This window comes from Xenia sp. Carnegie-2017, unplaced genomic scaffold (assembly GCF_021976095.1).
Source record: "Xenia sp. Carnegie-2017 unplaced genomic scaffold, XeniaSp_v1 HiC_scaffold_2, whole genome shotgun sequence".
In the NCBI taxonomy this organism is placed as follows: domain Eukaryota; kingdom Metazoa; phylum Cnidaria; class Anthozoa; order Malacalcyonacea; family Xeniidae; genus Xenia; species Xenia sp. Carnegie-2017.
This window is the reverse complement of record NW_025813482.1, coordinates 6,380,282-6,405,365: the sequence shown is the minus strand read 5'-3', so window position 1 is coordinate 6,405,365 and position 25,084 is coordinate 6,380,282. Positions and strand designations below refer to the sequence as shown.

At 36.0% G+C, this 25,084-nt stretch overlaps 1 protein-coding gene across 1 annotated transcript; it reads right to left on the bottom strand.

Moving 5' to 3' along the window:
• Window positions 1-1,383: 1,383 nt before the first annotated feature.
• Window positions 1,384-24,755, bottom strand: LOC124440020 (A-kinase anchor protein 9-like). The gene is made up of 16 exons (XM_046990346.1): window positions 24,634-24,755; window positions 24,187-24,306; window positions 23,998-24,073; window positions 23,573-23,795; window positions 23,322-23,497; window positions 23,104-23,214; window positions 22,509-22,688; window positions 22,065-22,210; window positions 21,577-21,873; window positions 20,902-21,038; window positions 20,353-20,443; window positions 10,595-10,777; window positions 3,111-3,380; window positions 2,435-3,008; window positions 2,123-2,310; window positions 1,384-1,528 (listed from the first exon to the last, which is right to left on the bottom strand). The coding sequence occupies exons 1-14, from the start codon at window positions 24,724-24,726 to the stop codon at window positions 2,520-2,522; spliced, it is 2,592 nt and encodes an 863-aa protein (XP_046846302.1). The 5' UTR covers window positions 24,727-24,755; the 3' UTR covers window positions 1,384-1,528; window positions 2,123-2,310; window positions 2,435-2,519.
• Window positions 24,756-25,084: the final 329 nt, after the last annotated feature.

Genomic DNA, 25,084 nt, shown 5'->3' with positions numbered 1-25,084 from the left:
GAACACGACAATATTTAGTACATCGTATACAATAAAAAACCAACGAAAACAAGTAGTAATGGAACGGTACGTAATAATCAATTCCTGCCATTAAGTCATCTCATGTATTGAAAGGAAATTTTTTTGTGGTGAAATTGTTGTCGAATAGATTCCATTACTAAAACAACCGAATAAATAAAACAATGCATTACCAAAGAATGTTTAATTTTTAATGTTGTTTACATATAAAAAAAACAAACATAATCGAACCAAAGTTTTCAATACAATACCACTTTGAAAAACAATTCATTCACTGTACGAGTGATTAATAAATGAATATAGACGCTCGTCACAAGATGCAATGATTTTTACCCAAAATATCAAGCGCTTTTGTTATTAAAGTTGTTGCCCAATGTTGCTCATGTTATCAAAGTTATTGCCAAATGCTACTCAAGTTATCATAATTGTAGCCTATTGATACTCATGTTATCAAAGTTTTGGCAAAATCTTGCTCATGATAAAGTTGTTGCCCATGTTATCAAAATTGTTGCGCAATGTTACCAACAGCATCCTAAGTTGTTGCCTAATGAAGTTGTTGGCTAATGAAGTTGTTGCCTAATGAAGTTGTTGCCTAATGAAGTTGTTGCCTAATGAAGTTGTTGGCCAAAGAAGTTGTTGGCTAATGAAGTTGTTGCCTAATGAAGTTGTTGGCTAATGAAGTTGTTGCCTAATGAAGTTGTTGCCTAATGAAGTTGTTGTCTAATGAAGTTGTTGCCTAATGAAGTTGTTGCCTAATGAAGTTGTTGCCTAATGAAGTTGTTGCCTAATGAAGTTGTTGCCTAATGAAGTTGTTGCCTAATGAAGTTGTTGCCTAATGAAGTTGTTGCCTAATGAAGTTGTTGCCTAATGAAGTTGTTGGCTAATGAAGTTGTTGCCTAATGAAGTTGTTGGCTAATGAAGTTGTTGCCTAATGAAGTTGTTGCCTAATGAAGTTGTTGCCTAATGAAGTTGTTGCCTAATGAAGTTGTTGCCCAATACTGCTCATGTGATAGTATATTGTTGCCAAATGTTATAACAAGTTCTTGCTAATGAAGTTGTTGCTAATAGTTGTTGCCTAATAGAAGTTGTTGCTAATGAAGTTGTTGCCTAATGAAGTTGTTGCCTAATGAAGTTGTTGCCTAATGAAGTTTCAACACAAATCAATCTACAATGCTGTGTTGACCTCAGATGTTGCTAATGTCATTGTAAGTTATTGCATGTGCCCAATACTGGTTGTGATAGAATTGTTGCCAAATGTTATAACAAGTTCTTGCTTTATTAATGATAATAGATTCATTTGAAGCATGTTATTATAATTGTTCTTAATGTCACTTGATTTCAACACAAATCAATCTAAATGCTGTGTTACAATGTTCAGACAATAAATATATTAATACAGGAAATAAATTGCAAAAATCGACTTACACACACAATCATAAAACTTTATGTTTTTCCAGAGCAAATCCATATGGTCAAAAACAAGAAAAGTTACCTTTCGCGGTTTTGGAACCTAAAATTAATATTGCAAAACAAACAAAATTAACATATGTCCAGTCAAACATTTAGTAATTATGCATAATCATGTTTTCATCTTATCATGCTTCAATAATAATTAGTTTATTGCAAGTTGTTCCACTTAAAACACGGGAACAATGAACCCCAAACGTTATCATGACAATCTAACAAATCGTTGAATATTTTACCCATATGCGTGTTTTTATTATAATAAGGTGTTTTACCGTGTTTTGAAGAATATAGTTTATAGATTGGAAACACCATAGTGAATGGTAAAAGTAATATAATAAGTTGATAGTTCTTAAAAGAACTGTTTTAAGTAAAGAGCACTTACCCAAGAGTTCTAGGGGTTAGTTGCTATTGGGTTAGTGCTCTTTACTTAAACCAGTTCTTTTAAGAACTATCAACTTATTATATTACTTTTACCATTCACTATGGTATTTGCAATATTTAGAACTATTTTCAGATTTGTCACCACGACAAAGTCTCTATTTTATTAATATAGTTTACAATACATTGATGGACTTGTCATAAAAATGAGCTATGACAATGGTTGCAAAGAATAAGTGTGTCCGGCAGATTTTTTTACCTCGGTTCAAAGACAACTTTTGCTGCAGATTGTCAAGAGTTTGTATCTTTCGATCAAGATCATCCGAATCAAAGTTTAGCGCACTTCTTACTTGTCTTGAATTATTGGAGGTTGGCGAGCCATGACTCCTTACATGATAAGATTTTGAAATGTTTGGTCTTTCGCGAACAGGAGGAGAATGAGAAAAACTAAAAAAATGAAAAATAGCTGCTTAAATTGCCAAAGGCATACTTTTAAAAATCTAAAAATTGTTTTAAAAATATCAAATATCATGCTATTTTTGCGACGTTTCATGAAGAACTTTAAGCATACCTTTGAACAGAGCGTGTGTCTAATCTGTCAGTGAAATCTGTGTAAGGTAAAGCACGACTTGAGGCCATATCAACCGGCCTATGATTCAAAGTTGAGTAGTACCCGGGTCAGTTTGCTTCGGCGAAAAAACTTGTACATTACCATTGCAAATTTCAGTTAAAAAGCCAGTCTCCGTTGAACCGTTTTCTCGATGTGAGCCATTGATGCCAAATCTTGATGAATCCACAATATACGGCGTTCCTTGATTGTACTCTGATTTTTTTGGTATAGTTCGCGAAGGACTGACAGGCTCCATTACTAGTTGAACGGATTTCTTTGATTTACACACTAAAAATTTCATTCGTTTTGCCGCCACCACAACCCTTACTGCAGTCCGGAATTTTGTGAACGCTGGTGAAAAACGTGTTTTTGGCTCATGAAAAGAAGGGTATGCTCCCATTTTCGCAATTGTTGCTAAGGTTTTCGTTTCATTATCACGAAATCCTCCCAGTAATAAAAGAAGGTATTTCTTTTGATAAACCAACGATTTCCGCCATTTTTCCGCTCGAAGATATCTCGCGTACAGTTTCTGAATCTAAAAAGAAAACAGGATAGAACCAAACAACTTTGATCAAACATTATGTACTCGTGAAGTAACCTTGCTGCGAGATAATAAAAACAAAATTTAAAAACAAACCCTAGATGGCGTCCATTGAGAAGTCAAAGTTTCCGAGGCTTGTAATCGACGTGATGAAGATCTACTTCTTTCCAGTTGTTCCTCTACATGTTTCAACGATCGCTTGACCTCGTCAGCTTCCACTTCTTTTTCACGAAGTTTAACAAGTATTTCCTCTATGTCTCGTTTTTGTGTTTCCACAGTCTGACGTAACAAAAGCCGTTCTTCAGATGCACGTGCCCTTTCGTTTGTCAGAATTGATTCAATCTCAACTTTATTGTTATGCAGGTTCTAAAAACAGTTAAACTTTGTGTAAACGACAATGGATCCCCAGGAACATCTACTAAGATATAAGTAACCCACTCCAGCACCTAATAAGACATCTCAGCGCCTAATAAGAGACTAGTGATCCCCTGCAGCACCTACTAAGGCATTAGTGTTACCTTCCGGCACCTACTAAGACATCAATGATCCCCTGCTGCACATACTAAGTCCTTCAGATGGAAAAATCGTGACAGACGTTATGTCATCTGATGTTGCCTGCCTTTGAATAATAGAGCAACCGCAAGGCCATTTTCACAGAATTTAGCATAAAACCTTTTCTACAACAGGTGAATTTGCTTGCTTGGCGTATCAACAAAACAAAATTAGAATAATTTTATTAGTTGAAGGAAAAAGTCACGAAGTTTTTTTAACGAAATCGTTTCATGATTGAGTATAAATAGTGAAAACCCTCAAATAAAGATTATTGTTCCATTCTTTGATGGAGACTAGATGAGATTATTACGCATATATGAATGACTAACTTCAACATGTCTTGCATCACGAGATTACGCATGTATGAATGACTAACTTCAACACGTCTTGCATCACGAGATTACGCATGTATGAATGACTAACTTCAACATGTCTTGCATCACGAGATTACGCATGTATGAATGACTAACTTCAACATGTCTTGCATCACGAGATTATTACGCATGTATGAATGACTAACCTCAACACGTTTTGCATCACGAGATTATTACGCATGTATGAATGACTAACCTCAACATGTCTTGCATCACGAGATTATTACGCATGTATGAATGACTAACCTCAACACGTCTTGCATCACGAGATTATTACGCATGTATGAATGACTAACCTCAACATGTCTTGCATCACGAGATTATTACGCATGTATGAATGACTAACCTCAACATGTCTTGCATCACGAGATTATTACGCATGTATGAATGACTAACCTCAACACGTTTTGCATCACGAGATTATTACGCATGTATGAATGACTAACTTCAACATGTCTTGCATCACAAGATTATTACGCATGTATGAATGACTAACCTCAACACGTCTTGCATCACGAGATTATTACGCATGTATGAATGACTAACCTCAACACGTCTTGCATCACGAGATTATTACGCATGTATGAATGACTAACCTCAACATGTCTTGCATCACGAGATTACGCATGTATGAATGACTAACTCAACACGTCTTGCATCACGAGATTACGCATGTATGAATGACTAACTTCACACGTCTTGCATCACGAGATTATTACGCATGTATGAATGACTAACCTCAACATGTCTTGCATCACGAGATTACGCATGTATGAATGACTAACCTCAACATGTCTTGCATCACGAGATTACGCATGTATGAATGACTAACTTCAACACGTCTTGCATCACGAGATTACGCATGTATGAATGACTAACCTCAACATGTCTTGCATCACGAGATTACGCATGTATGAATGACTAACCTCAACATGTCTTGCATCACGAGATTTTTACGCATGTATGAATGACTAACCTCACACGTCTTGCATCACGAGATTACGCATGTATGAATGACTAACCTCAACACGTCTTGCATCACGAGATTATTACGCATGTATGAATGACTAACCTCAACATGTCTTGCATCACGAGATTATTACGCATGTATGAATGACTAACTTCAACACGTCTTGCATCACGAGATTTTACGCATGTATGAATGACTAACCTCAACATGTCTTGCATCACGAGATTACGCATGTATGAATGACTAACCTCAACACGTCTTGCATCACGAGATTATTACGCATGTATGAATGACTAACTTCAACACGTCTTGCATCACGAGATTATTAAGCATGTATGAATGACTAACCTCAACACGTCTTGCATCACGAGATTATTACGCATGTATGAATGACTAACCTCAACACGTCTTGCATCACGAGATTATTACGCATGTATGAATGACTAACTTCAACACGTCTTGCATCACGAGATTATTACGCATGTATGAATGACTAACTTCAACATGTCTTGCATCACGAGATTATTACGCATGTATGAATGACTAACTTCAACACGTCTTGCATCACGAGATTATTACGCATGTATGAATGACTAACTTCAACACGTCTTGCATCACGAGATTATTACGCATGTATGAATGACTAACTTCAACACGTCTTGCATCACGAGATTATTACGCATGTATGAATGACTAACTTCAACACGTCTTGCATCACGAGATTATTAAGCATGTATGAATGACTAACCTCAACATGTCTTGCATCACGAGATTATTACGCATGTATGAATGACTAACCTCAACACGTCTTGCATCACGAGATTATTACGCATGTATGAATGACTAACTTCAACACGTCTTGCATCACGAGATTATTACGCATGTATGAATGACTAACTTCAACACGTCTTGCATCACGAGATTATTACGCATGTATGAATGACTAACCTCACACGTCTTGCATCACGAGATTATTACGCATGTATGAATGACTAACCTCAACATGTCTTGCATCACGAGATTATTACGCATGTATGAATGACTAACCTCAACATGTCTTGCATCACGAGATTATTACGCATGTATGAATGACTAACCTCAACATGTCTTGCATCACGAGATTATTACGCATGTATGAATGACTAACCTCAACATGTCTTGCATCACGAGATTATTACGCATGTATGAATGACTAACCTCAACATGTCTTGCATCACGAGATTATTACGCATGTATGAATGACTAACCTCAACGTCTTGCACACGAGTATTGCATGTATGAATGACTAACCTCAACATGTCTTGCATCACGAGATTGTATGAATGACTAACTCAACACGTCTTGCATCACGAGATTATTACGCATGTATGAATGACTAACTCCAACATGCTTGCATCACGAGATTATTACGAGCATGTATGAATGACTAACCTCAACACGTCTTGCATCACGAGATTATTACGCATGTATGAATGACTAACCTCAACATGTCTTGCATCACGAGATTACGCATGTATGAATGACTAACCTATGTCTTGCATCACGAGATTATTACGCATGTATGAATGACTAAACAACACGTCTTGCATCACGAGATTATTACGCATGTATGAATGACTAACTTCAACACGTCTTGCATCACGAGATTATTACGCATGTATGAATGACTAACCTCAACATGTCTTGCATCACGAGATTATTACGCATGTATGAATGACTAACTTCAACACGTCTTGCATCACGAGATTATTACGCATGTATGAATGACTAACTTCAACACGTCTTGCATCACGAGATTATTACGCATGTATGAATGACTAACTTCAACATGTCTTGCATCACGAGATTATTACGCATGTATGAATGACTAACTTCAACACGTCTTGCATCACGAGATTACGCATGTATGAATGACTAACCTCAACATGTCTTGCATCACGAGATTATTACGCATGTATGAATGACTAACCTCAACATGTCTTGCATCACGAGATTATTAATGTATGAATGACTAACCTCAACATGTCTTGCATCACGAGATTATTACGCATGTATGAATGACTAACCTCAACACGTCTTGCATCACGAGATTATTACGCATGTATGAATGACTAACCTCAACATGTCTTGCATCACGAGATTATTACGCATGTATGAATGACTAACCTCAACATGTCTTGCATCACGAGATTACGCATGTATGAATGACTAACCTCAACATGTCTTGCATCACGAGATTATTACGCATGTATGAATGACTAACCTCAACACGTCTTGCATCACGAGATTACGCATGTATGAATGACTAACCTCAACATGTCTTGCATCACGAGATTATTACGCATGTATGAATGACTAACTTCAACACGTCTTGCATCACGAGATTATTACGCATGTATGAATGACTAACCTCAACATGTCTTGCATCACGAGATTATTACGCATGTATGAATGACTAACCTCAACGTCTTGCATCACGAGATTATTACGCATGTATGAATGACTAACCTCAACACGTCTTGCATCACGAGATTATTACGCATGTATGAATGACTAACCTCAACACGTCTTGCATCACGAGATTATTACGCATGTATGAATGACTAACCTCAACACGTCTTGCATCACGAGATTATTACGCATGTATGAATGACTAACCTCAACACGTCTTGCATCACGAGATTATTACGCATGTATGAATGACTAACCTCAACACGTCTTGCATCACGAGATTATTACGCATGTATGAATGACTAACTTCAACACGTCTTGCATCACGAGATTATTACGCATGTATGAATGACTAACCTCAACACGTCTTGCATCACGAGATTATTACGCATGTATGAATGACTAACTTCAACACGTCTTGCATCACGAGATTATTACGCATGTATGAATGACTAACCTCAACACGTCTTGCATCACGAGATTATTACGCATGTATGAATGACTAACTTCAACACGTCTTGCATCACGAGATTATTACGCATGTATGAATGACTAACCTCAACACGTCTTGCATCACGAGATTATTACGCATGTATGAATGACTAACTTCAACATGTCTTGCATCACGAGATTATTACGCATGTATGAATGACTAACCTCAACACGTCTTGCATCACGAGATTATTACGCATGTATGAATGACTAACTTCAACACGTCTTGCATCACGAGATTATTACGCATGTATGAATGACTAACCTCAACACGTCTTGCATCACGAGATTATTACGCATGTATGAATGACTAACCTCAACACGTCTTGCATCACGAGATTATTACGCATGTATGAATGACTAACCTCAACACGTCTTGCATCACGAGATTATTACGCATGTATGAATGACTAACCTCAACACGTCTTGCATCACGAGATTATTACGCATGTATGAATGACTAACCTCAACACGTCTTGCATCACGAGATTATTACGCATGTATGAATGACTAACCTCAACATGTCTTGCATCACGAGATTATTACGCATGTATGAATGACTAACCTCAACATGTCTTGCATCACGAGATTACGCATGTATGAATGACTAACCTCAACATGTCTTGCATCACGAGATTATTACGCATGTATGAATGACTAACCTCAACACGTCTTGCATCACGAGATTATTACGCATGTATGAATGACTAACCTCAACACGTCTTGCATCACGAGATTATTACGCATGTATGAATGACTAACCTCAACATGTCTTGCATCACGAGATTATTACGCATGTATGAATGACTAACCTCAACACGTCTTGCATCACGAGATTATTACGCATGTATGAATGACTAACTTCAACACGTCTTGCATCACGAGATTATTACGCATGTATGAATGACTAACCTCAACACGTCTTGCATCACGAGATTATTACGCATGTATGAATGACTAACCTCAACACGTCTTGCATCACGAGATTATTACGCATGTATGAATGACTAACCTCAACACGTTTTGCATCACGAGATTATTACGCATGTATGAATGACTAACCTCAACATGTCTTGCATCACGAGATTATTACGCATGTATGAATGACTAACCTCAACACGTCTTGCATCACGAGATTACGCATGTATGAATGACTAACCTCAACATGTCTTGCATCACGAGATTTTTACGCATGAATGACTAACCTCAACACGTCTTGCATCACGAGATTATTACGCATGTATGAATGACTAACTTCAACACGTCTTGCATCACGAGATTATTACGCATGTATGAATGACTAACCTCAACACGTCTTGCATCACGAGATTATTACGCATGTATGAATGACTAACCTCAACACGTCTTGCATCACGAGATTATTACGCATGTATGAATGACTAACCTCAACACGTCTTGCATCACGAGATTATTACGCATGTATGAATGACTAACTCAACACGTCTTGCATCACGAGATTATTACGCATGTATGAATGACTAACCTCAACACGTCTTGCATCACGAGATTATTACGCATGTATGAATGACTAACCTCAACACGTCTTGCATCACGAGATTATTACGCATGTATGAATGACTAACTTCAACACGTCTTGCATCACGAGATTATTACGCATGTATGAATGACTAACCTCAACACGTCTTGCATCACGAGATTTTACGCATGTATGAATGACTAACCTCAACATGTCTTGCATCACGAGATTTTTACGCATGTATGAATGACTAACCTCCACATGTCTTGCATCACGAGATTATTACGCATGTATGAATGACTAACCTCAACACGTCTTGCATCACGAGATTATTACGCATGTATGAATGACTAACCTCAACATGTCTTGCATCACGAGATTACGCATGTATGAATGACTAACCTCAACATGTCTTGCATCACGAGATTATTACGCATGTATGAATGACTAACCTCAACATGTCTTGCATCACGAGATTATTACGCATGTATGAATGACTAACCTCAACATGTCTTGCATCACGAGATTATTACGCATGTATGAATGACTAACCTCAACATGTCTTGCATCACGAGATTACGCATGTATGAATGACTAACCTCAACATGTCTTGCATCACGAGATTATTACGCATGTATGAATGACTAACCTCAACACGTCTTGCATCACGAGATTATTACGCATGTATGAATGACTAACCTCAACATGTCTTGCATCACGAGATTACGCATGTATGAATGACTAACCTCAACACGTCTTGCATCACGAGATTACGCATGTATGAATGACTAACCTCAACATGTCTTGCATCACGAGATTATTACGCATGTATGAATGACTAACCTCAACACGTCTTGCATCACGAGATTATTACGCATGTATGAATGACTAACCTCAACATGTCTTGCATCACGAGATTATTACGCATGTATGAATGACTAACCTCAACACGTCTTGCATCACGAGATTATTACGCATGTATGAATGACTAACCTCAACACGTCTTGCATCACGAGATTATTAAGCATGTATGAATGACTAACCTCAACACGTCTTGCATCACGAGATTATTAAGCATGTATGAATGACTAACCTCAACACGTCTTGCATCACGAGATTATTACGCATGTATGAATGACTAACCTCAACACGTCTTGCATCACGAGATTATTACGCATGTATGAATGACTAACCTCAACATGTCTTGCATCACGAGATTATTACGCATGTATGAATGACTAACCTCAACATGTCTTGCATCACGATCTCTATAATCAGAAACTTGCACTTCCAAATGAGATAACATTTTTCTCAGTTCACTTTTCTCCTCGGTCACTTTGGCTAAGTACTCCGACATTTCTTGATTTTGTTTCACCAATCTGTCATACGCTGCCGCTTTTATTGGTGACAGTCGAATGGGTGAACCCTAAATAGAAAGTTTCCATATAATGTAAAAACAAGGATTTGAACTCACACATAATAAATATTTTGGTTTCACCAATGTCGTTATCATTACAATCATTGCGTGCGTGTAAAGCTTGTGAAAGACGTGCACGATTATTTTCATGCCTGTGTGATATCTTCTTTCATTATTTCATAGCGTTTTCGTTCGCATTAGTATATAATGTTAGTTCTAGTCTGATCATCAAATTACAAACTTAGTTTTTGATGATTAGAAAGTTCCAGATAAAACTTAAATTTTCTTCCTTTGATTTCCTCCGACTCTTCTGCCAAGGGTAATTCAAGAAAAATAAATTTATCCATCAAAAAATTGTACATTTATAATCGCATGTTAAAATTTGATTTACGTGCGTTAGTCATAATTCGGTCGACGGTTTGCGTCATTTCAACTCTTTAAGGCTTTCATGTTTTTACAGGATCACACTGATTTGGAATAGTTTTAGTCCACGGTAAACCGTTTTATCATTGAATAACCGTTGAATCCTTTGAAGACAAATCATCACGTAGACAAAGTTGGCAAGAATCAAAGAAAATTATCGATGAGTTGACTTCACCGACCATCTGCTATGCAGCTTTGGTAAGCTGAACAACAATAATAATAAACGTTCAGTATTCTTTCACAAAACCACACTCTAAGAGTTGATATGTCTGGTCTTGTATTCGGAGCAATCATTGTACAGTTTTAAAAATGTGATGATTTCTTCCAATATATTTCTTCCTTTGACATATATTTCATTCTTATTATTTTCAAAATCAAATGCACCCTAAACATAGATAGCTGAAAGGAGAATATATCTTCCATTAAGACTATTATCTGACTATTACCAATACTTACTGACATTTCATCTTCGGTCAAGGTATCAACATCCAAATTTTGCGCATCATCAATCACATATTCCATGTTACTGGATTGTGAATTGACAGGTTTGGTCATGTCATTATCGGAGATGGAGATCATTTGATCTTTAAACATTTTTCCATCATAAACAATGCCATTGTGTAAAGTATCGCTAGCATATTTTCTCAAACCACCTACATGAAGCTGTCCAGTTTTATCTTTCCCAAGTCTTAAATGTATGTCACTTTGTGTATATATAATGTTGTTGTTAGTTGGAAAATTGCCTTGAAACCTTCTCAGATGCACATTAGGTGAAATTTCATTTGACTGAACCATATTCTGTGTGCAAGTATCAGAGCTTTCAACAAAAGTAAGATCCTCTGTATTAGAAGGTTTGAATTTCATTGGAGGTGGTGAACCAGAGTGATCAACTACTTCTACGTCAGCATTTGGATTGTCAATAGGCCCGTACAAAGTCCCATCTTTTGTAACGACATATCTTTGAGGTAAATTCCCTTTACAAAAAGTACCATTGGGCAACATATCACTGGCATGTCTTCTCAAGTTCATTAAGTGATGCTGACCAGCTTTATCTTTTGCATATCTTAAATGAGTGTCACTTTGAGTATATTGGTCATTATTGTTGTTATGGATATTGCCTTTCATTCTTCTCCGAATCACTTTTGGAACAATTTCAAGTAATTGATTTGAGTGAACCTCATCCTGTTTATGAGCATCGATACTTTCTATCCCATCGTTACCATTACTATATGTTTCCATGTCTGTGTTTTCTCCGTTATTAATCTCATCTTTTGTAACAACATTACCTTCAAACATTCCTCCTTTATATTCATTATCATTGAGTAAAGTATCGCTAGCATGTCTTCTTAAGCGACCTAAGTGAAGCTGACCTGCTTTATCTTGCCAACATTCTAAATGAGTATCACTATGTGAAAACATGTTGTTATTGGTAGAAAAATGGTCTTTAAACCTTCTCTTATGCACATTAGGAGGAACTCCACACAATTGACTTATGTGAACCTGGCCCTCTCCAAGAGTATCGGAGGTTTCAGCAAAGGTGGGATCTTCAGGCAGGGGATCTTGGTAGTACATCAGAGTTGGTGAATTCGAGTAAATTTCTTGCCTGTCGTTACCATCACGATATATTTCCATGTCTATTTTTGGATTGTCATTATGTGCTTGTAGAGTCTCATCTTTAGCAACGATTACATTTTCGAACATTTTTCCATTATAAACAATGCCATTGTGTAAAGTATCGCTAGCATATTTTCTCAAACCACCTACATGAAGCTGTCCAGTTTTATCTTTCTCACGTCTTAAATGTATGTCACTTTGTGTATATATATTGTTGATGTTGGTTGGAAAATTGCTTTGAAACCTTCTCAGATGCACCTTAGGTGAAATTTCATTTGACTGAACTATATTCTGTTTGCAAGTATCAGAGCTTTCAACAAAAGTAAGATCCTCTGTATTAGAAGGTTTGAATTTCATTGGAGGTGGTGAACCAGAGTGATCAACTACTTCTACGTCAGCATTTGGATTGTCAATAGGCCCGTACAAAGTCCCATCTTTTGTAACGACATATCTTTGATGTATATTCTCGATACAAAAAGTACCATTGGGCAACATATCACTAGCATGTCTTCTCATGTCCATTGAATGAAGCTGACCAGCTTTATCTTTTGCATATCTTAAATGAGTGTCACTTTGTGTATATTGGTCATTATTGTTGTTATGGTAATCGCCTTTCATTCTTCTCCGAATCACTTTTGGAACAATTTCAAGTAATTGATTTGAGTGAACCTCATCCTGTTTATGAGCATCGATACTTTCTATCCCATCGTTACCATTACTATATGTTTCCATGTCTACATTTTCTCCGTTATTCAGCTCATCTTTTGTAACAACATTACCTTCAAACATTACTCCTTTATATTCATTATCATTGAGTAAAGTATCGCTAGCATGTCTTCTTAAGCGACGTAAGTGAAGCTGACCTGCTTTATCTTGCCAACATTCTAAATTAGTATCACTTTGTGAAAACATGTTGTTATTGGTCGGAAAATGATCTTTAAACCTTCTCTTATGCACATTAGGAGGAATTTCACAAAGTTGACTAATGTGAACCTCGTCCTGTCCACGCGTATCGGAGGTTTCAGCAAAGGTGGGATCTTCAGGCAGGGGATCTTGGTAGTACATTAGAGTTGGTGAATTCGAGTAAATTTCTTGCCTGTCGTTATCTTGACAATAGATTTCCATGTCTACATTTGGGTTTTCATTATGTGCTTGTAGAGTCTCATCTTTAGCAACGATTACATTTTCCAACATTTTTCCATCATAAACAATGCCATTGTGTAAAGTATCGCTAGCATATTTTCTCAAACCACCTACATGAAGCTGTCCAGTTTTATCTTTCCCAGGTCTTAAATGTATGTCACTTTGTGTATATATATTGTTGTTGTTAGTTGGAAAATTGCCTTGAAACTTTCTCAGATGCACCTTAGGTGAAATTTCATTTGACTGAACCATATTCTGTGTGCAAGTATCAGAGCTTTCAACAAAAGTAAGATCCTCTGTATTAGAAGGTTTGAACTTCATTGGAGGTGGTGAACCAGAGTGATCAACTACTTCTACGTCAGCATTTGGATTGTCAATAGGCCCGTACAAAGTCCCTTCTTTTGTAACGACATATCTTTGAAGTAAATTCCCTTTACAAAAAGTACCATTGTGCAACATATCACTGGCATGTCTTCTCAAGTCCATTGAATGAAGCTGACCAGCTTTATCTTTCACATATCTTAAATGAGTTTCACTTTGTGTATATTGGTCATTATTGTTGTTATGGAAATTGCCTTTCATTCTCCGAATCACTTTTGGAACAATTTCACGTAATTGATTTGAGTGAACCTCATCCTGTTTATGAGCATCGATACTTTCTATCCCATCGTTACCATTACTATATGTTTCCATGTCTGTGTTTTCTCCGTTATTAATCTCATCTTTTGTAACAACATTACCTTCAAATATTCCTCCTTTATATTCATTATCATTGAGTAAAGTATCGCTAGCATGTCTTCTTAAGCGACGTAAGTGAAGCTGGCCTGCTTTATCTTTCCCAAATCTTACATGTGTGTCGCTTTGCGTAAATATGTTATCTTTGTTGTTCGAAAAATTGCCTTCAAACTTTCTTTGATGCACCTCTGGAGAAATTTCACATTGTTGACTGGAGGGAAGTTCGGTCTGTCCGCGACTACAAGCGCTTTCAGCAGAAGTATGCTCTTCGTCACTAGTACGTTCTTTGATGCTACTTAGAGGTGCTGTGATGGAGTAAATTTCTGGCATATTGTTACCATGGCAGTACATTTCAGCGTCTGCATCTGGATTGTTATCATGCTTGTGCAAAATCCCATCTTTTGTAACTACATTTCCTCGAAGCAATTTCCTATTGTAAACAACGCCATTTTGTAGCATATCGCTAGCATGTCTTCTCAAACCACTCACATGACGTTGAGCAGCTTTATCTTTACCACGTGTTAAATGAATAGCACTTTGTGTATGTATGTTGTTGTTGTTGGTTGGAAAGTCGACTTGAATTCCTCTACGATGCACCTTAGGAGCAATTTCACAAGGTTGATTTGAGTGAGTCTCGTGACTTTCGTCTGCAGGAGCCCCCATTGAAGTTGTGGAAAAGAAGAGCGTTTTTTGAGAACTGGACTTTCCTGCATGTTCATTATCTGCAGGACAGGGCAAGTGATTAGACCATTGTCCTGGAGAAATTACGTCCCCATGAGTTTCATTTTGGTTTTGGAGAAGAACAGACGGAACGCAAAAACGGCTTACAATTCTTTCATCTTCACAGGCCGATAATATGCTATCACAAGATGTTCGTAAGCTACTATCAACAGCAGAGGCTGCATGTGACGGCAATTTGTCCTCTTGATAAAAATATGCTGCGCTTTCACAATCTTTTTTGTCAAAAGCATTTGCCAGTGATGAATCCTTTCCCTCCATGACATCACTAGTCACTGTATTCTTATTGAATATACGAGATCTTGGTGCACGAGCAAATTGATTTACACGTCCCATATTTTGTGCAGCTATGAAGTTGGCATCACTGTAAGATTTTGGAAATACCTGCAAGGATTTACACAATGGGTTAAAACTTCTTCCAGTCCTTATAAGAGAACGATTCATCATCCTACGTGGACGTTCAAATTGTTGCTGTGATCTGTTTGACTGGGAATCAATCGATGAATTTACAGACTCGGGTGGAAACTGAAAACGACTGGCGTCTAAACGTGGCTTGTTTCCAGTATAGATTTGTACTGCTCTAGGATCATCTTCATCAACTGAATTATTAAGAAAATTCAATGAAATATCCTCTTGACTGTTTAAAGAAGAGGAACACGGGTCTGTTTCTGCATAGTTCGACTTGCCCTCATTCACAGGCCGCCTTGTAGACTGTCTACCGGAGTTATAACCATCATAATTATTTTCGGTATTGCCTAATACTTTCTCAAAGGTGCAAGCATCTAGGCTACCCTCTCCACTAACATAAGCACTTTCAGCGGAAGTAGGATCTTCAAAAGAAATATGGCAGCTCATTTGTTGTGGGAAATCACAATGAGCTTCTTGACCATCGTTACCATGACAATAAACTTTTGTGTCTAAATTTGGATTGTCATCATGCTTGCGTAAAGTTCCATCTTTTGTAACATGACCTTTAAACATTTTTCTATTATTAACAGTGTCGTTGTGTAACATATCACTAGCATGTCTTCTTAACTCCTCCAGTGAAACTGACCAGTTTTATTTTGCCCACATTTTACATGTGTGTCACTTTGTGTGTATATTTTGTTGTTATTGGTGGGAAAATGGCCGTCCAACCTTCCACGATGCACCATAGGAGAAATTTCATGTTGTTGACTTGAGTGAACCTCGTCCTGTCCACGAGCATTGACAAATTTTATCTCGTCGTTACTGTCACTATAAGTTTCCCTTTCTTCATTTGCCTTGTCAATATGTCCGTGTAAAGTTTCATCTTTAGTAACCACGTGATCTTTAATCATTTTCCAATTATTAACATTACCATAGCGCAACATATCACTAGCATGTCTTCTCAACACTTTCGGGTGAAGATCACCAGCTTTATTTTGCCCACATTTTACATGTGTGTCACTTTGTGTGTATATTTTGTTGTTATTGGTGGGAAAATGGCCGTCCAACCTTCCACGATGCACCATAGGAGAAATTTCATGTTGTTGACTTAAGTGAGCCTCGTCCTGTCCACGAGCATTGACAATTTCTATTTCATCGTTACTATCACTATAAGTTTCCCTTTCTTCATTTGCCTTGTCAATATGTCCGTGTAAAGTTTCATCTTTAGTAACGACGTGATCTTTAATCATTTTCCAATTATTAACATTACCATAGCGCAACATATCACTAGCATGTCTTCTCAACACTTTCGGGTGAAGATCACCAGCTTTATTTTGCCCACATCTTAAACGAGTATCACTTTGTGCATATATTTTATTTTTATTGGTTAAGTTACGACCGTCCAACCTTCCCACCTTAGGAGAAATTTCATGCAGTTTACTTGAGTGAACCTTATTCTCTTCCAAAGTTTTGTCGCTGTCAGAAAAAACTAAATGCTCAACAATGGTAGGTATGTTTGTAAATGGTGGACAGTTATCGTAAATTTCTTTACAATCGTTACCATGAACATAAACTTTTGTGTTTGGATTTTCATTATTCTTGTATAAAATACCATCTTTTGCAACACCATGACCTTTAAGCATTTTTCTTTTATTAACAGTGCCATTGTGCAACATATCACTAGCATGTCTTCTCAACACTCTCGGGTGAAGACCATCAGCTTTATCTTGCCCACATCTTGAACGAGTTTCACTTTGTGTACATATATTACTGTTATTGTTTACAAAATGACCGTCTAACCGTCTCCTATAATCCTTAGGAGAAATTTTCCGTTGTTGACTTGAAGGAATCTCGTTCTCCACTAAAGTTTCGTCACTTTCAGAAAAAATACAATCTTCAAAAATGGTAGGTGTTGTGTTTATCAATGGTGGGCGATTAGAGTAAATTTCTTGACCATTATTATAAAAATATTTTTTTGTATCTGCATTTGCCTTGTCACTCTGTCTGTGTAAAGTCTTATCTTTAGTAAAAACAGCACCTTTAAACATTTTCCCATTATTAACAGTGCCGTTGTGTAACATATCACTAGCATGTCTTCTTAACTCCTTCCAGTGAAACTGACCAGTTTTATTTTGCCCACATCTTACATGTGTGTCACTTTGTGTATACATGTTCCCACTTTTGGTCAGAAAATTTCCGTCGATTCTTCTCCGATGCACATTTGGAGGAACTTCACGTAGATGACTTAAGTTAACCTCATCCTGTCCTAAAGTTTCGTCGCTTTCAGAAAAAGTAGAATCTTCAAGAATTGTAGGTGCTGTTTTTAATGATGGTGGACGATTAGAGTAAATTTCTCGCCCATCGTTACCATGACAATAAATTTTAGTGACTGCATTTGGATTGTCATTATTAGAAGTCCCATTTTTAGAAACAACAGCACCTTTAAACATTTTTCTATTATTAACAGCGCCGTTGTGTAACATATCACTAGCATGTCTTCTTAACTCCTTCCAGTGAAACTGACCAGTTTTATTTTGCCCACATTTTACATGTGTGTCACTTTGTGTGTATATTTTGTTATTATTGGTGGGAAAATGGCCGTCCAACCTTCCACGATGCACATTAGGAGAAATTTCATGTTGTTGACTTGAGTGAACCTCGTCCTGTCCACGAGCATTGACAATTTTTATCTCGTCGTTACTATCACTATAAGTTTCCCTTTCTTCATTTGCCTTGTCAATATGTCCGTGTAAAGTTCCATCTTTAGTAACGACGTGATCTTTAATCATTTTCCAATTATTAACATTACCATAGCGCAACATATCACTAGCATGTCTTCTCAACACTTTCGGGTGAAGATCACCAGCTTTATTTTGCCCACATCTTACATATGTGTCACTTTGTGTGTATATTTTGTTGTTATTGGTGGGAAAATGGCCGTCCAACCTTCCACGATGCAACATAGGAGAAATTTCATGTTGTTGACTTGAGTGAACCTCGTCCTGTCCACGAGCATTGACAATTTTTATCTCGTCGTTACTATCACTATAAGTTTCCCTTTCTTCATTTGCCTTGTCAATATGTCCGTGTAAAGTTCCATCTTTAGTAACGACGTGATCTTTAATCATTTTCCAATTATTAACATTACCATAGCGCAACATATCACTAGCATGTCTTCTCAACACTTTCGGGTGAAGATCACCAGCTTTATTTTGCCCACATCTTACATGTGTGTAACTTTGTGTGTGTATCTTGTTGTTGTTGGTTGAAAGTTTGCCGTCTAACCTTCTTCCATGCATCTTAGGAGAAATTCGATGTAATTGACTTGTGTGAACCTCGTCCTGTTCACGAGTATCAAAATTTTCAGCAGAAGTAAGATCTTGAATCTTGGTAAGTTTGTAGTTTATAAGTGAAGGACAATTAGAACGAATTTTTCGCCCATCTTGACTCTGGCCATTGACTTTTCTGTCTTCAGTTCTTCCTGATGACGGAATTTCATTAACATTTTGCAATATTTCACCTCGTACAAAATTTCCCCACATTTGAACAAATTGGGTTCACTCAGTCTATTTCGTTTGATACTATTATCAGTTTTTAAATCGATTCTGTCCGCTGATAAAGTATGTCTTCGACGATCAAGATTTCTGAAATCATTAGGGGCACTAACTTCTGTGTATGCCCACGTTTCTTGACCATCATTCTCCAAAAATTCGTCGTTAGTTTCTTTACATTGAAACATTCCCAAACTTCATGTAAGCTGTTACATCAGCATCATATTCATCAATGAAAATAATAATGATCAAGTTGTCATGAAGAAATGCTAAATATCTGTCCAAACAACTTAATCAAGCTGCTCTCATTGTCTTTGATTGAGTAAACTATAAAATCTGTCAACCATGGCTACAATGACGTTTCGATGTAATCACTTTCGGACTTCGATGATTTAAATAAAACGAGCAGTAATGAACTATCTCGTTTAATTTTAATTAATAAAGTTCAGCAGCACGCGCATGAAATTTCTAACGTCACAATACACACATGATTATCTCAATAGTCTTGAACCGTCAGAAAATAATTTATGCATATTAATTAATATAATGAATTATCAAAAATAATTACGAATTATTAAATATTTTAAATAAAAGACAATATTTTTCAGTTTTATGTTTATACATCCCCCATTGTAATTTGCAAATAACGTGTTAATTCGCGCCGAAGATGACTTAAGGTAAAGTCGAAACATGTCTGTTATTAAAAATATAAAAGAGAAAAAGTATTATCGTGTATTTAAAATGTTTATTAAAATTGTTCTAAATGAAGATATGATCTTCGCACTTTGCTGGACAATTTAAGCAATTGTCTCATGAACCTGAAAAATTCAGGTGACTCAACGGGATCCCGTTGCTTAAATTGTCCAGCAAAGTGCGAAGATCATATCTTCATTTAGTTTCAAACACCGCACTGCATATAACATTCTTTCACATAAAAATTGTTCTCTTAAAATCATAGGTAAATAATCTTACTTGAGAAACAGTACCAAGTTGCCGTTTCATTCCGTCAACCTCGTGAATTAGGTTTTGGATTTGAGAATGCAGCCCATTTACTTTAGACAAGCTACAAAAAAAACCAGAATAAAACACATAAATGTATAAAACATATTGATGGTTGAAAACATGATAATAAAAATATTAATCAACATAACACGCGTCAGTTACAAGAAAATAAAATGGCGCAAACCACCGGAAAAGACTTTTTAAGCTTATGAAGACGGTTATACTTTCTGAAGGAAAGAAAGCTTCGCAAATTGTGAAACCAACTGATTGTTGCTTTTTAAAATTTTTAAGCGATCAAAAATCGCCATTAAGGCTTTTTGCAGGCGATACAACATTAAAAGCCACAAGAAAAATGAATGAAAATTACTAACGAATGTAAACCTGAATAAGAATTTAATAAATCTAAAATATACTAAAGCACTATGGTCATTCCTTGGTTTTGAAGTACACATATTTTAACTACATAGATTCACAAGAACAATAATAGTAAAAAGATTATTTGATAAAGTACCAGCTTACTTTTGAGTAAATTTTATGTGCTCTTCAAGATATTCCTTGTGCATAAGAAGAAAGACGCGATGCTCATCGGCGATGGACTTCAGATCATGTCGTAAAATATTGAGACGTTCTTTCGATGGGCTGTCAGGAGGTGTTTCCTTCAAAAAATCATTGAAAAATATTTTCTCAAAATCAGCACTTTCAAAATAACGTATAAGAAAAGTTTTCAAAAATTAATATGAAATGTAAGTATTTCTACCAGCATAATAAAGTATGACAGAAACATGACATGAGCATGCGCAGTACACTCGACCAACTGCCTGAGGTCAAGGCAACGACTATCTGAATCTACTAGCACAAAACGATTGTGTAGGTATGATTTTTAATTTTTATCTGAGAATTAAACTTATGCCAGCGGCCATGTCGTGGACTGATAAATGGCTATATATATAACGTTGTTTGAGAAAGAATAGAGGTTCCAGAGCAAGATCATTTACACAACTAGCATTCAAATGTTACAAAATTTACAATAAAGACAATGATTTCTCAAAATTTTTGTTATCTTGGAAATGCCCTTACGAGTTTTCAAATAGGACAACCAAAACAGCGATGAGGATTATAACATCACAATGGTACATAGTTTCTTGGAAAGCACTCAAAATGACAGTTTAAATTGTTTTTAATAACAGTACTTACTTTGCGATCTTCTTTTAAATATCTTAACTCTTCGCTTAAACGGCTCAATTCAACAGTCCTCGAGTTCAATAGTTCTTCCAAATTTCTCTTTAACGCTATCTCATTATCAAGCATGTCCTTGACGGTGTTGACTTCCATTTCACGAGCAGCTTTTTCTTTTTCTAATTCTAGTTCCAGGCTCCTTTCTTTCGTTCGAGCTCCCAAAGCACTGGCTTCATGGATGTCACGTTCTTTGCGTAAGCGTTTCACGCGATTTCTTTCTTGGTCAACAACTTCAACTTGATTTTGTAATTGTTCCTTAAAAAATATTCATAAAACTTGTTAAAAATGTACGAGGAAAAGAACAAACAACAACAATATATTCAAGCATATATTATTTCCACTCACAGACAACGCATATTGCTCTATCAAATTTTCAAAATATCAAAAGGAAGTCAAAAAAAGCTTTTGAGTGGATGTAGATTTGTAAGATATATAAAAATGTATACCTGAACAGCAGTCAAAGACATTTGAAGTTCTTTAACCATATTGTTTTGAAGGTCTTTAGATTTAGTATTATTTTCATGATTGTTATCCAGAGCAAAATGAAGGTTTTCGTTTACTTTTCTCTCATTCTCCAGAGCATTACTCAACTCTAACATGAAACAAATCGAGATTCAATAAATTTGATCAAAGCAATGAAAAACATACAAAAGGAACATCAATATTATTGGTTCTTCAATCCAAACCAGAAACAATGTGGCTGTTATGCACGTCTAGGCTTAGACGGTTATATAGAGTTTAAATATGTCTAAATCACATAAACTTCAAATTCTAGCGCCCATTCAATGGTTACATTGATCAACTTTTTCATCAATCATATATTAAAGATTATCAAATGCTTTCATAGACAATAATGTTGTCATATTTTCATTACTACAATGTACACTTACGTTTTATCAACTTTTCCTGCTCGCTGATTTGTTCATTCACTCCGTGTAGTGATTCCATTCCGTTTTTTAAGTCTTCAGACACTTTCCTTTCTTCATCTAACGATGTAATAAGATTTGCATTTTCGTTCTTTGTCTTCTCCAGTTCATTGCGAAGCTCAGTTATGAGTCCATTCAAATCGTCTGAATTAGACGTTGAGAGAAAATCAAAATAAGTTTCTTTTGATTATTACATTATCACTTTAAAACATACAATGAGCTATATGAACAAGCATTACAGTGATTATTTGTATTAGTAAATAAAATTAGGCCTGCAACATTAATATAGCACTATCACAATAGAATCATAAACGCATGGAAATACATATATAGAATAACTGAAGACTTACGAAAAATTTCCATGAACAAATTGTATACGTATATGTTAAAAAGAAAATCGTATATACGTAGGGAAGTGACTTTAAGGTGATGAATTCAAAGAATGTGCATCTCTACATTAAGAAGTTTATAATGATGCGTCTACCATCAAATGCATGGTCATTGAAAAATTACATTTAACTTTTCAAAAACAGTTACAATTAAAGTTAATAAAATTTACCTCTATCGGATATTAAAATACTGTTCTTTTTCGCCAACTCTGTTTCCAATTTCTCGCATTTTGTTTCCTCTTCGTGTAGTTTCATCTGTAATTCTTTGAGAGATTGTTCACCTTCATAAAAGCGGTGAAATGTATAAGTTTGAAGAAAAAGTACGATCTCCAGTTCATTCATAAACTGATTTTGATGTACAGCGATGGTAAAGTAAATGCAGTCAAACCTTTTTGTATTTCAATTTCGAAATCCTTCGTTCTGTCTTGTTCTTTATTCGTAATATCTTGCAACAACTGCGTTTTTCTTTGCAATTCATGCTCTCTAGATTCCACATTCAAGCGCTCATGTTTCAATGCTTGTTCAAGATTCAAACTTCGTGTTCTTTCACTATCCAAGCACGTTCTACATAAAGCATCGTGATAATAAACACTTCAGAGACGACGTTTTAAATACATATCTATAGTGAGGTGCACTTACTGAATAACAGTGTTACGGGTTCTTTCTTTTTCCAATAAAGAATTCAAGTTCTTAAATTGCATTTTATTCTCATTCACCAGTTCTTGAAGATCTTTAGAAATAGTTCTTTCGCGTTCAAGAAGATTGTTCAAATCATCCAACTGTTTCTTTGCGTGGTCGTTGTCAGTTTGCGTTTTATGAAGGAGTTCGTTTTGTTTTTTTAGTTGTTTATCCTTAGTGGAAACTATAACATTGTAAACAGACAAGAGGTGTTAGTTATATTTTAATATGAAATCAAAGAGAGACTACAAATCAAGAAAGCTTTATTTGGTCACTTATAAGAGCAGCAGAATTAATTAAGTTTTAAAAAAACAATCGAGTTAAACGACAATTACAGCACCAAAGTGATATATATATGAAAACGATTAAACGTCAGTAATTCTTACTATGTTGAAGAAGCTCATTCTCGCGTTTTTGCACTTGTAATTGTATAGCCCTCAGTTGCTCTTGGAGTCGCTCATTCTATGATAATATACAGTTAATTGACAATGGATCAACGCAAGCAGCTTAAACAAAAAAAGACACAAAAACTAAAACTATACATACATATGTAGATTGAACTTTACTATGCTAACCTCATTGGTCAGTCCATCTTTTATGCCAATAATTGAGGCTTTGAGTTCCTCAATTTCAGATAACAATGAAATCCTATCAGCCTGGTACAACTTCTCAATCGACTGACGGTGAAGTTCATTCTAAATAACATAAGAAGTCTTGCAAATAATGGAGTAAAGTAACTACACTACTTACAAATACACTGAGAATGTTAAAATGAATTATAATCTCTTGTATTGTAACAATTTCTGGGTAAGTGAAAATCAATGTCTAAAAGCTACAAATACACAAATAATCTTTAGTTTTTACGATGGATGCTTATAAATCAAGTTTTTTCTCAAAAATATCATCGCTTATTGAAAAGACTGTGATACGTCATCACAACTGTAAATCTAAGTCACGTGTTCATATCAACCTGTATTTACATGCAATGCTCCGACATCTTGTATTTACACTTAAGTACGTACCTGCCTTTCCTGGCAATTTCTAATTGCATTAGACGTTGATATCACATCATTATTTGCAGCCAAGTCAATTGTTTCTATCTCAAACTGCACCATATCTTCTTCTTTCTTCAGTAACTAAGACGACAAAAAGTGAATTTTTAGTCAAATTTATAACATATTTGTGCGAGGCTGTTTGTAGAGTAACGGTGAGACTGTTTTTAAATATATTCTACACAACACTATAATTCACAGTACAAAAATCTTTCTATATTATAATAACAATTACCGTAGTAAATGAATATTTTAATAATTTAATATGCAATCAATGTGCGCAAACAATGGAAAAGGTTCGTATCAACGTACAAATATATACTGCCTAAAAGCTTACACACGATTAATAGTCACTACTTTCCATCAACGTATAAATAGACTATACACAGTATCTCGTATCAAAGTACACAAGCACTATGAT

Excerpts from the sequence above, each read along its gene's own strand:
- LOC124440020 (XM_046990346.1), bottom strand. The coding sequence starts at position 24,726 with ATGGTGCAGTTTGAGATAGAAACAATTGACTTGGCTGCAAATAATGAT. Across the intron at positions 22,211-22,508 it reads GCAGGAAAAGTTGATAAAAC|AGTTGAGTAATGCTCTGGAG; the intron begins GTAAGTGTACAT and ends GTTTCATGTTAG. Across the intron at positions 3,009-3,110 it reads CTCAATGGACGCCATCTAGG|ATTCAGAAACTGTACGCGAG; the intron begins GTTTGTTTTTAA and ends TTTTCTTTTTAG.